We start from the raw sequence: 15774 nt of genomic DNA, 5'->3' as shown, positions 1-15774 counted from the left end.
ATGTCTGGGACAGCCACCTGTTTTAGCTGCTGGTGCTGTTTGTTCTGGCTAAACACAAGCTATTTCAGAATGTTTGAGCAGCAATCACCTGAAGGAAGGTTTCTGTGTTTCTATCCTGTGTCTCCATTTGTCTCTCTGCCTGCAATTGCTTTCTTTTCTAAGATTAATTTCTAGTTTTTCTAAAACAAGTTTTAGAGAAAGAGAGAATGACAGTGAGAGAGTGAGAGAGTGACAGAGCAAGCTTTTTTCCATCTACTGGTATACTCCCCCATGACTGCAATGGCTAGCACTGAGATGGTGTGATGTGAGAGTTAGACAGGCCAAAATCAGCAGCTTAGAACACCATCCCTGTCTCCTCTATGCCTGGCATAGGCACACCATGCCAACAGGTGGCCAATTTAATAATAGGGCCACGATGTGCTATTTTCCCACATGCATTAGCAAGGAGCTAAACCGGAAGCACAGCAGTGAGAACTCAAATGTGTGCTGCTATGGGGTGTCAGCTTCAAAGGCAATGGCTTAATCTACAGCACCACGTCAAAGCCCCTCTTGATGTTTTGAAATAATCTCCAGAACAGGGAGCATTCAGAAGAATTTCACTTGCATCGTGTTTGTTCTATCAATATTACTTTTTCCTAGCTACATATTTAAAATTTTATTTATTTAATTTGATTGAAAAATTAAATATCTGATTTTGCAATGTACCCATTCAAAAGATTTCACAACTGGCTATCTATTTCAATAAACTACACTCGTAGATCATCATTACCCACCAGAAGAACCAATCAATGAAAAATTTTCTGTCTCTCCTCTCTGTAGATCTGCATTTCCATTAAAAATTAGTAAATCTTAAAAATGAATCACACTTATTGCAAGCAACAAAATATGTTTTTATAAAGGCAAAAGATGGCTATCTTTTTGGAGTAAACTGATCAATCTGCAGGACTTGCAGTAGTCATTACAGACTAAAAGGTACTGGGGACTAAATGTTTCCTTGAACCTGTTATTGAAGGAAGCTGTACCATTCTTGAACACTCATTCACATATTTAAGTGAATTCAGGGAAAGGATATGTTGGGGAAAGTGGAGGACATGTGTGTGATCTATGCAAGTTCTTAATTTTATGTATTAATATCTCATACACACTAAAGCTGCCCATCATCCCACCTATGTCCCTGTGGCTAAGGAGAGTATGAACCACATGGAAACCATGACTGGCTTTGGGACAAGGAGCTGTCTTATAAGAACACACTTGACAGAAATGAGCATTGAACAAGGCGTTTAATAAGTGCACAACGGATACAGGTTCTCCCCATTCTCCTTGGAGGAGATGTACCCATCACAGAGAATCTAGTAGAATCGATGAAGTGAGTAAGTCCGTGAAGACTGTCCATGAAGTGTGCCAGGCACTGTCTGTCCCAACCCCTGGGAGAGTCCCCCTGTGCAGTGCTGCAGGTCTTTCCCGCTGAGAGGGTGGCCATTGGGTGGGCAGGCACAGGGGGCCCGAGGCGGCTCACTTGCTGGAGATGAACTTAATGAGGGCCTTGTTGCCCTGGCTGTCGGCACACTTGTAGAGCTGAGTGGGCAGCACAAGGCGTATCCCACTTTGGATGTCTCTATAGGTCAGGGTGGAGCCCCTCTTGTTGCGGACCAGGCTGGCGGCCTCATCAGCGATGCGCTCAAAGAGATCTCTCACAAAGCAGTCCATGACGGCCTTGGCCTCCTTGGACAGGCTGAGGCCTGCGTGAATTTCCTTCAGAACCTTCGGGAAATAGGTGGCGAAGGTCGGCTGCCGGCTGGTGCCCAGGCGGAGGCGGCGGCGGGGCCTGGGTTTCCTCTGTTTCCCGGGGGGTGAGGACGCCTTCTCAGGGTCCTGGCAGACGAGGGGTCCCTCAGCAGGCGGCGAGGGAGAGCCCGGCTCAGCCATGGCGGAGGCAGTGGCTGGTGGCTGGGAAGCACAGACAAGCCCAGGGGCCCCAAGCCGGCGCTCTTTATATGGGCAGCTTTGCCTGACGTCACAAACTCCAAGTCTGTGACGTGAGCTGCGTGGGCTTGGTCAGCTCTCCCGCGTGGACTCACAGCAGCCACTCAGAGGAAGGCTTGCAAGTCGTGACCTTGGATCCAAGGTAGAAAGCTTCTGATAGGGGCTGGCACTCTCACGTGCTCGCTTCAACCAGCGCGTGACCCCAGCATTCCTTAGGGCAGCAGTTGCTCAGGCTGGGTTCCGGCCAGGGCTAGTGCGCATGCGCTCTCTGTCTGTCTGTCATATTTCATAAAACACAGTAATAGGATATTGCCATCCAAAGAATTTGACTTGATATGAAACACACAAGGGCTCTTGAGGGTACATTTGGTAGAGCTGACCATTTTATGGGTGGATGCTGTGTTGATGAGGAATTGTGCATTTTCCTGGAGAGCTGTGTCACAAAGCCTGTAGAAGACCATAGAATTCACAAGGTGTACAAGTCAGGAAAGTCTCTGTTGATCATGCCAGAACGACCCCTGTCCCACCCCTAGGTGCATCCCCAGTGTAGTCAGTGTTCAGGACATTTCCCCTGAGATGGTGTTCTCAGCAAAGCCCCCTTGGCTGCTAATGGTGGGTGATGAACTTCAGGAGGCCTTGGTGCCCTCCATGTCCACAGGCTTGTGCAGTTCATGGGGAAGCGAGAGGGAGCCATATTGGAATCTCTCTGGTGACCCTGGTGAGTGGAGCTGTTGATGCTGCAGAGCTGGTGGGCAGGCTCCAGGGCATGTGCTCTAAGACAGTCATTCCCAGGGAGTCTGTGAGGCTGCTGGGTACCTGGGACAGGTGAGGCTCAGGTTGTCCTGCTGCTGAATGCTGGGGAAGCAGGTGCCCATGCTGTGCTCCCAGTCTGGACATTTCCTGTCATGGTGGCTGAGGTGACTTCTGGGCCCTGTGCTGAGCAGGGTCTGCTCACCAGGCCAGGCAGAGGTGGACTAAGCCACTCTGGAGCCAGGTGCTGGTGAATGGGAACCACACATGGGGCATCAGCACTGCTGGGAGGCTGTGGTTTATGGTTTTGACCTTTCCTTTATTCACTGCTTTCCTTTATAGCCTGCTCTGAGGCTTGGAATTCATCTGCAAGTGTTACAAACTGGCTCAGCCAAGTTGGCCCCTAGTCTCAGCTCTTTCTAGTTGTGCAGCAGCGTAGCTCTGCCTGACCAAGCCTAGCTCAGCCTGACCCAGCCTAGCTCCTAGGTGTGCTGGTGGGTGCTTCATTAGACTGGCATGGCCTGCTACAGTGTCAGCTCTTGCTTTTGAATGTTGCAGCCGGGCCCATCAAGGTGTGCTAAAGCTGTGTCATGGCTCTCTTGTGCATCAGTGAGAGCAACTTGGCCCAGCCCTGCCTGTACCCAGATCCAGCCCATGCACATGCCAAATGCTATAGCTCTTCCTCACTCAGTCAGCCCCCAGCCTTGGCTCTTGTCAGTTGTGGCCTAGTAGGAGATTCCCTCATGTTCTAATGCCATACCTGCCTTCGTTCCTGGCCTTCGCATGTTTTGACATGTGTGCTACAGCCTGGCCCAGCCTGGCCTCCTCCCAGCCCTGGCTCCTGAGAGTGTCAGGTGTATTCTGTGGGCTACCATGTCTCAGCCTGCTACTACTCCCAGGTCCTGCACAAACTACCAGGTACTGATCTCATCAGGGATGATCTCACAAATCCTGTATAGAAGTTTTCTAAGATCCTGTTATCTCACACTCTGGTGGGTGCTGTGGGCCAAACTGACTTGTGTCAACCCTTCTCTGACTCTCATGGGTGGATTCTGAGTCCTATCCCAGTCAGCCATGCCCCACACCTCCAACATTTGTTGAGTACCAATGGGTGTTGAATGATACCATTTGGCCCCAACCAATTCCTCAACGTGGGCAGCTTCCTTGAATTGACCCGAATGCACCTTTGGTTTGCTGTCTCTGAATTACTTCATCTACGTCCCACTGCCTGCCGATGATTGCAGTGACCTGTTCCTCCTAAGAACACACACACAAGTCCTTCCCTGTCAAATATACCATTAGTGGTCTAACATATCCACTCACCCTCTGCCTGGGGGGCGGGGTTTCATGTTCAAGCACACCATCACACAACTTCCCCACTTATTTGATGAACATTATGAACTAGGCAAGTGTGCTGGCACACTGGTATAGTTAACACAAACTTGGTATTAACCAGGTTCAGAATACCTGCTAGCCTTTGGTTACTTTTCTCTCAGCACTTTAGCACTTGTCCAGGTACAAGGCAGCCTAGGCAGCTGTTGATAGCTGTGGGAGAAGTTAAACATTCAAAGTGCGATGTTATAGAAGCCATTTCCAAGTGCTCCTACGCTGGTGTCAGCTTAAGTGCTCTGATCTGCTGACCCATCATCATGAGCCTTTCCATCTAAGGCTAGGAGCTGCTCAGCAGCGCCCCCTGTGATTGGCTGCTCTGTCTCTGGGCAGAATAGCTGTCCAATCACGTGTGAGCCGAGCAACTGTGGAGGGGGATGCAGGGGGCAGCTGGCCTGTCATCCTGTCTGAGGCGGATACTGCCGGATTGGGCAGCCCTCCTGAGTATATAAGCCAGACTGCAGCGCCACCCGTGGCAACACGGAGATGGCTGAGCCCCATGGTGACTCGACTTCTGAGGAGACCCAGGAGCCAGCCTCGAACCCTCCAAGGGAGGAGACACCTAGACGCCGCCACCACCGCCGCCGCCACCACCACCGCCACCAGGGCCATGAACACAGCTTCGCTGGCTGCTTCCCCAGGCTTCTCCTGAGGCGCCATGAGGACCTCACCCTGTCTAGGGCGGCCAGGAGCCTCCTGGACAGTTACGTGAGGGAACTCTTGGAGCGCATCGCCCAGGAGGCCTCCTGCTTGCTCCGGGATAGGAACCGCTCCGTCCTCACCCACGTCGAGATCCAGGACGCCATCCAGCGCCTGCTGTCTGGCGAGCTTCGCCTGGTCTCTGTCTTCCAGGGCTCCAATGCCCTCCTGAATTACCACAGACACAAGTGAGCTGCCGAGGTGCTGCCCAGCGTCTCTCCACAAAGGCTCTTTTCAGAGCCACACACTGAGGCGAAAAGCCTGTCTCACTGTCTCTGAGCACTCACCCCAAGCTGTACCCCGCCCCCCAGTCACTCTGCTTGTTGCTTCACATCGCAGGCCTGACTAGCATACCCTCACACTGCCCACACTGGTTCCTCTCACTGTGCTTCCTTTGTGTTTCTTTTTGGTTTTGTTGTTCTGGCCTCCCAGTACATTGTTCTCCCTGCCTTCTGGTTGGTGTTCTACCCTTTCCTTGATGGTTATGACCAGCTCTGATTCCAGAAAGGGGCCCACAGAGGCTGTACCCTGTGGCCCACATGGGCTGCACTGGCAGGCTGCTTTGACAGCTGCTCTCCGAGTGTTGGGTGGTGTTTGCAGGCACAGGGTTCTGACTGTTAGTAGTGTACGGTTCCTGGTCCCTGACGACGTGCAAATTCTGTTTCTCTGAGACAAGAACCCGGCAGATCCCAGATGTGGGGGAGGAGAAAGGGAGGGGTCTGAGGCTGTTGATCATTGTGTTGGGAAACCTTAGGAGGCCGTGGTGTCCTCCACGTTCCCTGTTTGCAGGCTGGCCAGGTAACTGGAGGGACCTTTTGGGCATCTTGTCTGGTGGTCACGTAGCAGTCAGAGGAGCACTTGATATCACACAGCACGTGGGCGGCCATGAGGACGCTGGGCTGTCAGACTGCCTCCCCCAGGGGTGAGTGAGGTTGTTTCCGCACCCAGGAAAGGCTGAGGTCTATGTTCTCCTGCTTTCAGACACTGTGCTGGTGCTGTCTGGGTTCCGTGAAGACGAGGCTCTCTGCTCAGAAGTCGGGTGAGTGGCAGACTCAGCCTCTGGGGTGCCACGGGCTGGTGAAAGGGAACCCCACACGGATGGGTAGGTGCTTCCTATGGTACCCATTCCATGCCCAGCTGTCTGCCCGCCCCCCCACCACCACCAATGTCTCTTTTCAGAGCTGCCCACTGAGGGTGAAAAATCTTGGAGCACTGCAGCTGGAATTATTAGATTGCATTGATGTCCTGGGCCTTTGTTGAAAGCACTAGGGACCCTGCCTGAGACCTGGCTGTCCTGGATTGAGCTCCTGGACCTGGCTTCAGGGACATCCAGCAATAGCAATTTTAGAATGTTTGGAAAGAAAGAGCAGATGGGATATTTCTATGTCCCTCTGTCTGTCAGTTACTGTAAAATACTTGTCACATTTAGGGGAAATCTGGGGTAGAGAGAGACATTGGGAGACTGAGTAGGTCTTTCATCTTCTGGATCACTCTCCAAGTGGCAACAATGACTGTGGTTGGGACAAGCTGAAGCATGGAATCAAGATCAGGCTGATCTTGGCTTTGGGCAGCAGGCACGTAAGTGCTTGGGTTATCATGTTCTGCTGACTCCTGAGCCGCACTAATTAACAGGGAGCTGCATGGGAAGTAGTGCAACTGGGAACAGGTGCTCGTAGGGCAAGCCAACGTGGCAGGCTGCACTGTAACTGTGTTGTAGAAGTGTAAAGTGGTAGCATGGGCACTTGGTGCTACAGGTGAGATATCTGCCATGGTGACAATATCTAACATTGGAATGCCTGAGCTCCAGTTCAGGACCTGTTTCCGTTCTGGTTTTCTGCTCATGCCCACTGTGAGCTTCTGCAAGTGAGGGCAAGAGCTGTCATGTTCCAGTCATTCCCACACAGACCTGCATTCTGGTCCTGGTGCTTGGATTAGGCCTAGCTCAACCAACATGTTTAAAAAATGTTGGTAAGGAATCAACGATGGGCATTTCTTGTCTTTCTCCCTCTGTCTATAGCTATGCTTTTCCTTAGTTTTGAAAATTGGTATTCATTTCAAAGCCTGAGTCAGCGAGAGAGAAGAACAGCCATGATAGAGAGACATATTTTCATTCCTTCTGCTTCTCACACAAATTGACCAACATCTTCGGTAGGACCACATGGAAGCCTGGATCCAGCCACTCCACCCAGGTCTCGAGTGTGGGTTGGAGGGGCCAGAGGATGATGAAAATGCTCCCTTGCTTTTCCGTTTACATTAGCAGGATCAGGATCAGGATAGGAGCAGCCTGGACTCACATCCTGGCTTTGATATGCATTGTTGGAGATGCAACTGCAGATTAACTTTCTTGGATACTGTGCTGGCCGACACTCTGCTCTTTAATTTCACTAAATCATTGGCTAATACATGTTTTGAAGCTAAACTTTCTTATGACAGGAAGTGAAGTGAGAGGTGAGTATTGCAGGCATTTGGGAACTGGACTTGCCAGGGGAGATAACTGTGTTGCCTCTGTCTCATCCTTCTCCCTTCTCTGACTCTGCCCATGTGATTCACTCTGTCTCTAAAATACACAGAATTTTGTTTTTGAAAGCTCAAGCTGTGGGCTGTGCATCAATTTTGCAGTTTGTCTGCAGATGCTCACATGTTGCATCATGGAACCTGGTTTACAGTCCATGTTGCCTCCCAGACTTAGCTTCCTGCCTATTGACTGTGCACGGCAGTAGGTCCAGGTTCAAGCTCTAGGGACACTGCCTTGGACCTGGAAGACTGGAGATAAACTTCAGTCTTAACTTCATGCTGGTCCAACATGGGTGATTTTGGAATTTTTGCAGGAAAACAGCATGTGGAAGATTGGTATCCAATTGTCTCTGTTAACTTTAAAAAAAAAAAAAACTTTTTTCATTTCCTTGAAAAGCTGAGGGAGAGGGAGAAATGGAGGTACTGAAGGAGAAGAAGAGCTTTCATCTGCTCTATCACTCCCAAAGTGGCTGCCGAGTCTGGGGCTGGGCCAGGCCGAAGCCAGGTGTCCAGAGGGCCTCCGTATTCTCTGCTGTGGGAGGCAGTGGATCAAAAGCTTTGAGCTATCATTTTCTGCTGCCTTGCCAGATAGAGAGCTTGATGGAAAGTGGAGTAGTGGGACTGGATCACATGTTCACGAGGGATGCCAGTGTGTCAGATGGTACTCAGTATGTTTCCCCAAAATGCAAACCCTCAAAATTGTTTTAAGGACATAAAGGTGTTGCATGGGCCTTTGGTACAGCAGGTCAGAGATTTCCTTGGATGCCAGCATCGCCTGCAGTAGTGACTGGCTTCCAGTGCACACATCATTCCTGCTCTAGCTTCCAGTGGTATGCCCAAAGTGATGCCAAGAGCAGACCTATCTCAGCTAGTCATCTGATTGACCTAGTTTAAGCTCCTGTTCTGTGCCTGGTCCACCACTAACACCTTTCAGAACATTTCGGATATCAGCAACTGGGAGGTTGCTGTGTTTCTGATTGTTCTTCTGATATTTATTTATTGTTTTTTTGAAAGATCTGTTTTATTTTTACTGGAAAGTCAGATGTACAGAGATGAGGAGAGACAGAGGAAGATCTTCGGTCAGTTGATTCACTCCCAAGTGGCCAAAGGGGCCAGAGATGAGCCGATCTGAAGCCAGGAGCCCGGAGCCTCTTTTTTGTTCCCCACATGGGTGCAGGGTGCCAAGGCTTTGGGTTGTCCTCTACTACTTTCCCAAACCACAAGCAGGGAGCTGGATAGGATGTTGGGCTACCAGGATTAGAACTGGTGCTCAAATGGAATCCTGGCATGTTCAAAGCAAGGACTTTAGCCTCTAAGCTACCATGCATAGCCCAGTTGTCCTACTTTTTACCTGTTGAATATTATGATTAGTGGTAAATTAAACCTGTGAAAAAATTGTGGGTTGAAATTAGATCTTTATGAAAACTGAAAGGATGGAAGCAAAAGGATTTGGGGAGCAGAGAGTGAGAGAAGTGTGGTCTTTTAAGAACTGTACCTATGGAATAAATGAAATCTTTTTTATTTATATTAATAAGTTCAAATTTAAATGATGGCTAGGGAAACTGATGTAGACCTGTTCTGGAACTAGAATAGAGCTAACTGTCTGAGAAAGTACTTGGGAGAAGTAGTGAAGAGATTACATTCTGAGGGGAGGTTGAAAGGGAAACATTCGTTTCCCTATTTCAAAACAACAAAGTGTTTCAGGTTTCTAAGTCAATGTATTTTAGCCTGCTTTTCACTCTGAGTTTTCACATAACCCTTCAACTTCTCTAGCTAATTACAATCTTCAATTCACTGATGGTGTTAAATCAAGACTACTTTGAAAATCGCATCAGGAAACCTCTCTCCAGAGTTTTGAAGTAGTAATAGGGTAGAGGAAAAGGAATACACAAATACACGGATGCACTTAATAAAACAAACTCCAGACAGCAAAGTATAAAAGTTTAGTTACCAAATTCAATAAAACTCCTGCCTAAGGAAACACCTTCTAGGCAGTAAGTCTTAATCACAGCATTTTGTACAACAGTAATGAAGACCAAGTACAACTGGAAGCCATTCTTAACACACCAGTAGTAGCAGAATGCTATCACTAGTGTTTTATGCAAAAATGAGAGCTCCTCAGCATTTATACAGAGAATATCCCATTAATGTTGTGATGTCTTTGATACTCATCAGTTTTTGCTCTTCTTCTAGACTGGCAGATTACTCTCAAGATGGTATTCTGAGTCTTTTATTTCTCTCAAAACAGCTTTTATCCTGACTCTGTGATGCTCCATAATTGTTCACTTCTTATTCTGTCAGAAGGCTGAAAGAGAACCTAGCCATAGTGAGAAACCGGCATTATTTAGAACGATATGCCAGTAAGAGCAATTTATGAGTCTCATATAAATAAATTAATATAATAATTGTCTGGCTATGGAATATCAACTCCCAAACTGCTTGAGACATTTTTCTAATAGTTTTATGTAAATATTGTCAGAGAAGGTCTATTATATTTCAAGAGAAATCAAACAGTACTTCTCTATGTGTTCTACATGAGCCCTCAAGCAGTTTACCAAATGACTGAGCCTTCTAGTTATTTAAATTGGACTCAATACTCTTCAGGGGTAAGGCCTTCTATTATCAGAAAATTTTTGTTTTATTCTTTTCCACAAATGCAATTATTATAGTTCAACTCTGTTTCATCTTCATAAATTTATTTCTAAATGTTACATAAGAGGAAGTATGCTGTACCGCAAATTTTGAGTTGAAACTTTGACTAACATATAATACCTGTACATTTCCATGAGAATAAGAGTATAAAATTTTCATACTAGTATACAGCATAAAGTGATCAAGTCAGGTTATCAGCATTTCCACTTTAAACTTCTATTTATTTTTGGAACCTACAAGCTCCTCTCTGCCAATTCTTTAAAAAAGTATTGAAGACTTTATTGTGAACTATAGCCGCCCTGTTTGGAGGACTATGGAACACAAGAAATTACTACTTCTATTTAATTGTATTTTTGTACCCAATGTTCATTCAAAATACTTTTTTTCCACTTGCCATATCAATGCATGTGACCTACATACTTCAGAGGAAATTCATAACTACTTAGTAAATGACATTATTAAAACACATTTCATGAAATAAATAAAAAGCCTACCAGATTCTAGTGGCAATCGGTCAGGTAAACATGATGGTACCCAAAAAACGCATGGAAAATATATTATAGCTGCTGCTTAAGCCAGACCCTTACACAGGTGAAGCTGAAACCATGCCTTTCCAACATAAGAAATTAGAGCACATATGTTTTTGACAGTCATATTTGCAATTATCTCTGAAGCACATGACTGTTCATCATTATCTTTCAACATTTTATAAGCACATATGCTGGTGGTTTTCAGGATCCTACCTGAAGATAAAATGGCCTTGATCCTACTCTTGCATATTTTTCAGCTTTGATATAATTAGGCTGAAAATGCCTGGGTGATTATCCTTATTAAGATACTTAACTTCCATCATGGAAACTGACAGGCCAGCTTTGTCACTTAGTGTTATGTTTACTTTTAAGAGAAAATCACTTGTTTATTGTGTCAACTCTTTCCTTCTATGTGCACACCTTCTCCTACTTTGTCAATGTCATCCTCTAAATTGAGTTAATTCTATACTACACATTTGATTTCTTTGGAAGTAAAAATATATGCAGAATGGCTCTATGTTTAATTCATAAGCTGCCTTTGTTTGCAATGCAATCATTTAACAAATCTGACTGAGCTGGTATTGTGTGCACTTAACATTTGGTATTGAAGCTGGGCCAATTTTCTCTTATTGACAGCAGAGAAAGGAAAAAGGACAGGAAGCTTTGAAACATATTCAACTAACACAATGTTGAATCTTGGTTCAAATACTATAAGGAAACTTACTTAAGATAACTGAAAAACTGGCTCTGAAAAGTCAACCACTATTCTAACGTACGAAATAATCTATTAATCAAAAATAATTTACTGTTTAGCTAACTAGTCACTTATGAAGCATCAACCAAGTATTAGACCCTGTGGTTTGTTGCAGATATAAAATAATCCTCAGCTACTACCTTACAATAGAGAAATCCTATGATTCCCTTCAATACAAGGGAAATCTACTAGATGGAATCACCAGTCTATTGTTTGGCATAGGAAAAATGGTCAGCAAAACGAATTCATGAATAATTATCTCTAGTAATAGCTAAGAGAGCCTAGGATCACTTTTCTGGGTAAGATAGGAGTCTATATACAATTAAGATACCACATAGAAATTTCAACTACCACTGCTAACTCCTAGAGTAACCCTACCATGTATGTGCTATCAGTAGTTTTTATCTGCAGGCATGTTTGTATATATGAAGGATCCTTGACTTAGCAACAGGTAAATATGTCACTATTCATGTAATACTGCTTCCCATTAAACAGTAAAACCTGAGCAATTAAAACAGTGCACACACTTGGCCCAGCCAAACTATTCACTTGCTCCAATTTGGTTTAAAGAAACCACAGCAAATCCTCGAACAATCGGAATGCTTAAGGAATAGGATATTGTAAGTGATGGAATCTCCTTACTAAATGTTGAACAAAAACCACTTTTGTTGTTTTCAATCCTTGTTGAAAACCAATTGTTAATGGCAAAGGCAAATTTTCAGCAGAAATGAGAGTACTGTGGCATGCACAATTGCATGTTTACTGGGCAATAATGAACATTCAGAACTTTGTGGTCATCATTGCAAACATCAGCATACCCCACAGCAGGAATAAAATACCAATCTCCAAGACTGTGTTTTGACCTGGAAATATTTCCCTGATGTCACCTTTCAAATGAATACCTGACACAGACTTTGGGTTTTAGCCTATTTCTTCCAACTTAAATTAATAATAATAATAATAATAATAATAATAATACTTTCTAGCTTAATCTCTGAAATAGAATTTGCTACAAAATTAACTACTTTAATATTGGAAAATAGCAAGAAATTACATGTAGACCTTAGATGTGAAAGGACGTCAACTTCTCTATACAGAGGAGGAAGCAGAGATAGATATGATAAGAAAATGACTTAGACAAAGTCCCACAATTAATTTCAGTGCTAAGCGCTACTACAGATTCTCACTTTCAGAAATCAAATATTTGATCTACCACATGCACTGTCAACAATACGTTCTCAAGATTGAACACCTAAAAGAATGCCTGTAATGTAGAGACAACACCAAGTTGCTTATTAGTCTCTCTTAGAGCAAGGCGTCTTTACACATCTTTTAGAATTAACCACTCATCATACGAAGTCATTGAATTGAGGGGTGGTAGAGCTGTCCCTGAATGGTTCTAATCATCAAACTTAAAAAATCGTTTGGTAAATCTTTCATGGCTAGTATTGTATGCCGGGTATTTTTTTTGTTTGTTTATTTTTAAGGAAACTCTAAGTCTGGGGAAGAATATCACCCCCTAAACCAAGTTCACCTAGCCATTATAAAATATCCTAAAGAACATGGTATCATGGTGCAACCAGGAGCTTGGACACAACAAGCTGATCATGAATTTCTCAGTCCAAACCTCAATACTTAAGAACCTTCCTCCTAACTATTCAGGTAGTGCAGGAATTGATACCTGCCCAATTCCTTCCTTGTGCTTTGCAAATAAATGCCTACTTTCTTCTAACACAGCAGTGCCAGTGACCAACTTTCTTTGTGTTGGGTGAGCAGAATCAGGTTTGAATATTCTATAGCAATACCACCAAGTAATTTTGGATGTATGTTCAGCAAAATTATTTTATCTATTAGATTATCTATTCCAATCTTAAATTTCATGATTTCTGCAAATCTATACTGCAATCACTGCATCTGTCACAATGCTAATTTTCTTAAACTGCTCATTGCTGTATTGTAAAGATAAAGTATGCAATGCCACCACCCTGCAGTGACACTAAAATGACAAGAACTTTCAAGGCCTGGAAAAAACAGGAACCACCACAGTGATCGGCACACACACATGAACAAACACACACACAAACGAACAAAAAGGGACAGGCGAACCAAAAGAGGGAGGCAAGGGAAAAAGCCGAACAAAAAGGTTTATTGCCGAAAGCGGGCTGCTTATATACTGTTCTCCACCAATCACTCCTCCCCATGGGTCCATGGGGCACTATCTGATAGGCCAGCAAGCGCAGCAGGGGAGGATTAGCCTATCCTTGTGACTTCATGCCTGCCTACTGGCAGGACAAATCCCGCCTCCTGGCCCTTGGCCAGCCACCATCTTGCGGCCCCTCATTCATGTGGGGTCGGCCGCTCCCCACATCGCTTCTAGATTTTATGTGGTACTTCAACACAGACCCACCAGGAAAGGCACAGAGAATTGTCAGGAGTCCTCTTTTACCTCAGAGTTGCCTTGAAACGGCACTGTGAAAGCTCATCACTCTGTTCTCTCCTATGGTTGATATTGTATAATGGGAATGCAACAATTTTCCCCAAAATATTTATGAAAGTTAAGGAGAAACACAGTACACAGATGTGAAAATATTTCTTTAATATGAAATTTTACTGTTTTCCTGTGGAGTTCTTTAATTCGGAATGAATGCAGGCAGGAAAGCTGCTGTTTATTCTTTCAAAATTAAAGTAACTTAGATGTTTGGTAATTTATATTCTAGATAGGTTTTATTAAGCAGACAATAATAGATTATTTAATGTACGGGAAAATGTCACTTTTTACAATTAAATTTTCTCCTTTCACTTTCAAAAAGTAGAAAAGTGAGCCTAATCAAACAGAGTAGTATATTAAATCATTTCGGTTTTTCTTTTCTTGGCCACCTACCACAGCACTCTGTTAGTATAACATTTCCAAATAGGCAAACAAACTGAATTTTTCAGTAAAAGCTAGAGTGATATAGTTAGAGTGCTTTCCTTAAAAAAAAAAAAGTTTTGAAGTTACAACTACTGGCAGTTCCAAAGAACAACATTGTGCATTTGATTATGTATCAGATCCACAGATACTTGAATTGTTACAATGTGTGGCAGAGAAAAACGAAGCACAGAGAGAGGAATAAAAATGTAGGTACTGCAGAAAATAATTAAACATTTTTTTGTCCCTACAATGTTCTATGCAAGGGTAAAAAAATTGGAAAGTGACATCTTTTCAGGGTAGAATGGGAAGTTTCAATAAGAAACAGCTGAAATCCTAAGGATTTTAGACCTATAAGGGGAACATGAGTTTTAATACATTGTAGTGAAACAGCCTCTGGAAAATACATAAAGACAGGGGGAAAGTTCTTTAAGTAATTCTTTTGGGAAAGTCTACCAGAAACTTACATGCTTCCTTTATTTTTTTCGCAGCAGCTGCCAGGCTCATAAGATAGTCTTTTGCTGACCGCAAGTTCTCTTCCAGAAGACAGAATTGCAAAGATGGCTAATTTTCCCCATTATCACTTTTTTCCCCCAAAAAAAGACATTTCAAACTTTTAGCTGAGCTCATGGTCACAGAACATATAGAGAATCTATTTCCATATCTTCTTTATAGCTAGTTAAAGCCAGGAGATTACGTCCTGATCAATGGGGTATAAGCAGATGTAAAGCATGCGACTTGCGACTTCAAAGCTGGAGAAGTTTGTTTTTTCCTTACTTTTTCTCTATGTGGCTTGCTAGAAAGCAATCATGATGGCTGGTGGAAGCCTTCTTTTACCACACACACACAATTACAGAGTTCAGTCAAGAAAGAGATGCAAATCACAGGGAGCACTCAAAGCAATAGTGTGATGTACCTCTTCACGTAAATATGAGAAACAGCCTGTCTTGTTTAAGCCACTCTTAAGATTTTCTGTCACTTAGAGAAAGACCTGATCCTAACTGATCTCAGCCCTTCTAGTTGAGACTATGCAAATATCTCTTTCCAGTGAACAAGGGCATACCTGCTTCAGGCTTTACTTTGATATCAAAGTATGGAGAACACTAAGAAAATGTATGCAAATCAGAGTTTTACGTGTTTTGAGACTCATCCTGTACAAGATTCAGGATGATAAGAACACATTACAAAAGAATATTAGTGAAATGTAGAACAACAGATATCACAGAAAATGTTGCATCATTTTGTATCTCTATATTGGATGGCAACAGAACTGCAAAATGGAAAGCTACTATATCTTTCACTATATTAAGTTCCTTTCAGAAAGCATTCATATCTACCTTACACACTGAAATCCATCATGCTTTGGCAAAGGACAGAAAAGTAGAGTTTTTCCCCTACAATTTGATACTTGTCACACTTGGAGGAAGACTATCTGATAAAATTCTGTTATTGGGCAATAAGATGCAGGTATTTTGTAGAAGATTGGGAAAACACAAAACAGCCAAAGATCTCCTAAGAAGCTAACAAACTTCCTCCTTAAAATAAATGTTTGAAGGACCAATTAGTATCACATTTAAAGCAGAAAATGCCATTAA

The 15774-nt window shown here is 43.9% G+C and overlaps 2 protein-coding genes across 2 annotated transcripts; one reads left to right on the top strand and one right to left on the bottom strand.

The window, feature by feature from the left end:
* Window positions 1-1512: 1512 nt before the first annotated feature.
* On the bottom strand, window positions 1513-1926 carry LOC131478642 (uncharacterized). Its single transcript, XM_058659149.1, has one exon. It carries the CDS (start codon window positions 1924-1926, stop codon window positions 1513-1515), a length of 414 nt encoding a protein of 137 aa, XP_058515132.1.
* A 2682-nt stretch (window positions 1927-4608) lies between these two features.
* On the top strand, window positions 4609-5013 carry LOC131478641 (histone H2B type F-M-like). The gene has a single exon (XM_058659148.1). It carries the CDS (start codon window positions 4609-4611, stop codon window positions 5011-5013), a length of 405 nt encoding a protein of 134 aa, XP_058515131.1.
* Window positions 5014-15774: the final 10761 nt, after the last annotated feature.

The sequence above is a fragment of the Ochotona princeps genome, chromosome X, assembly GCF_030435755.1.
Source record: "Ochotona princeps isolate mOchPri1 chromosome X, mOchPri1.hap1, whole genome shotgun sequence".
NCBI classification, from domain to species: Eukaryota; Metazoa; Chordata; class Mammalia; order Lagomorpha; family Ochotonidae; genus Ochotona; species Ochotona princeps.
The sequence above is the reverse complement of the archived record's forward strand: the minus strand, read 5'-3'. Positions and strand labels throughout refer to the sequence as shown.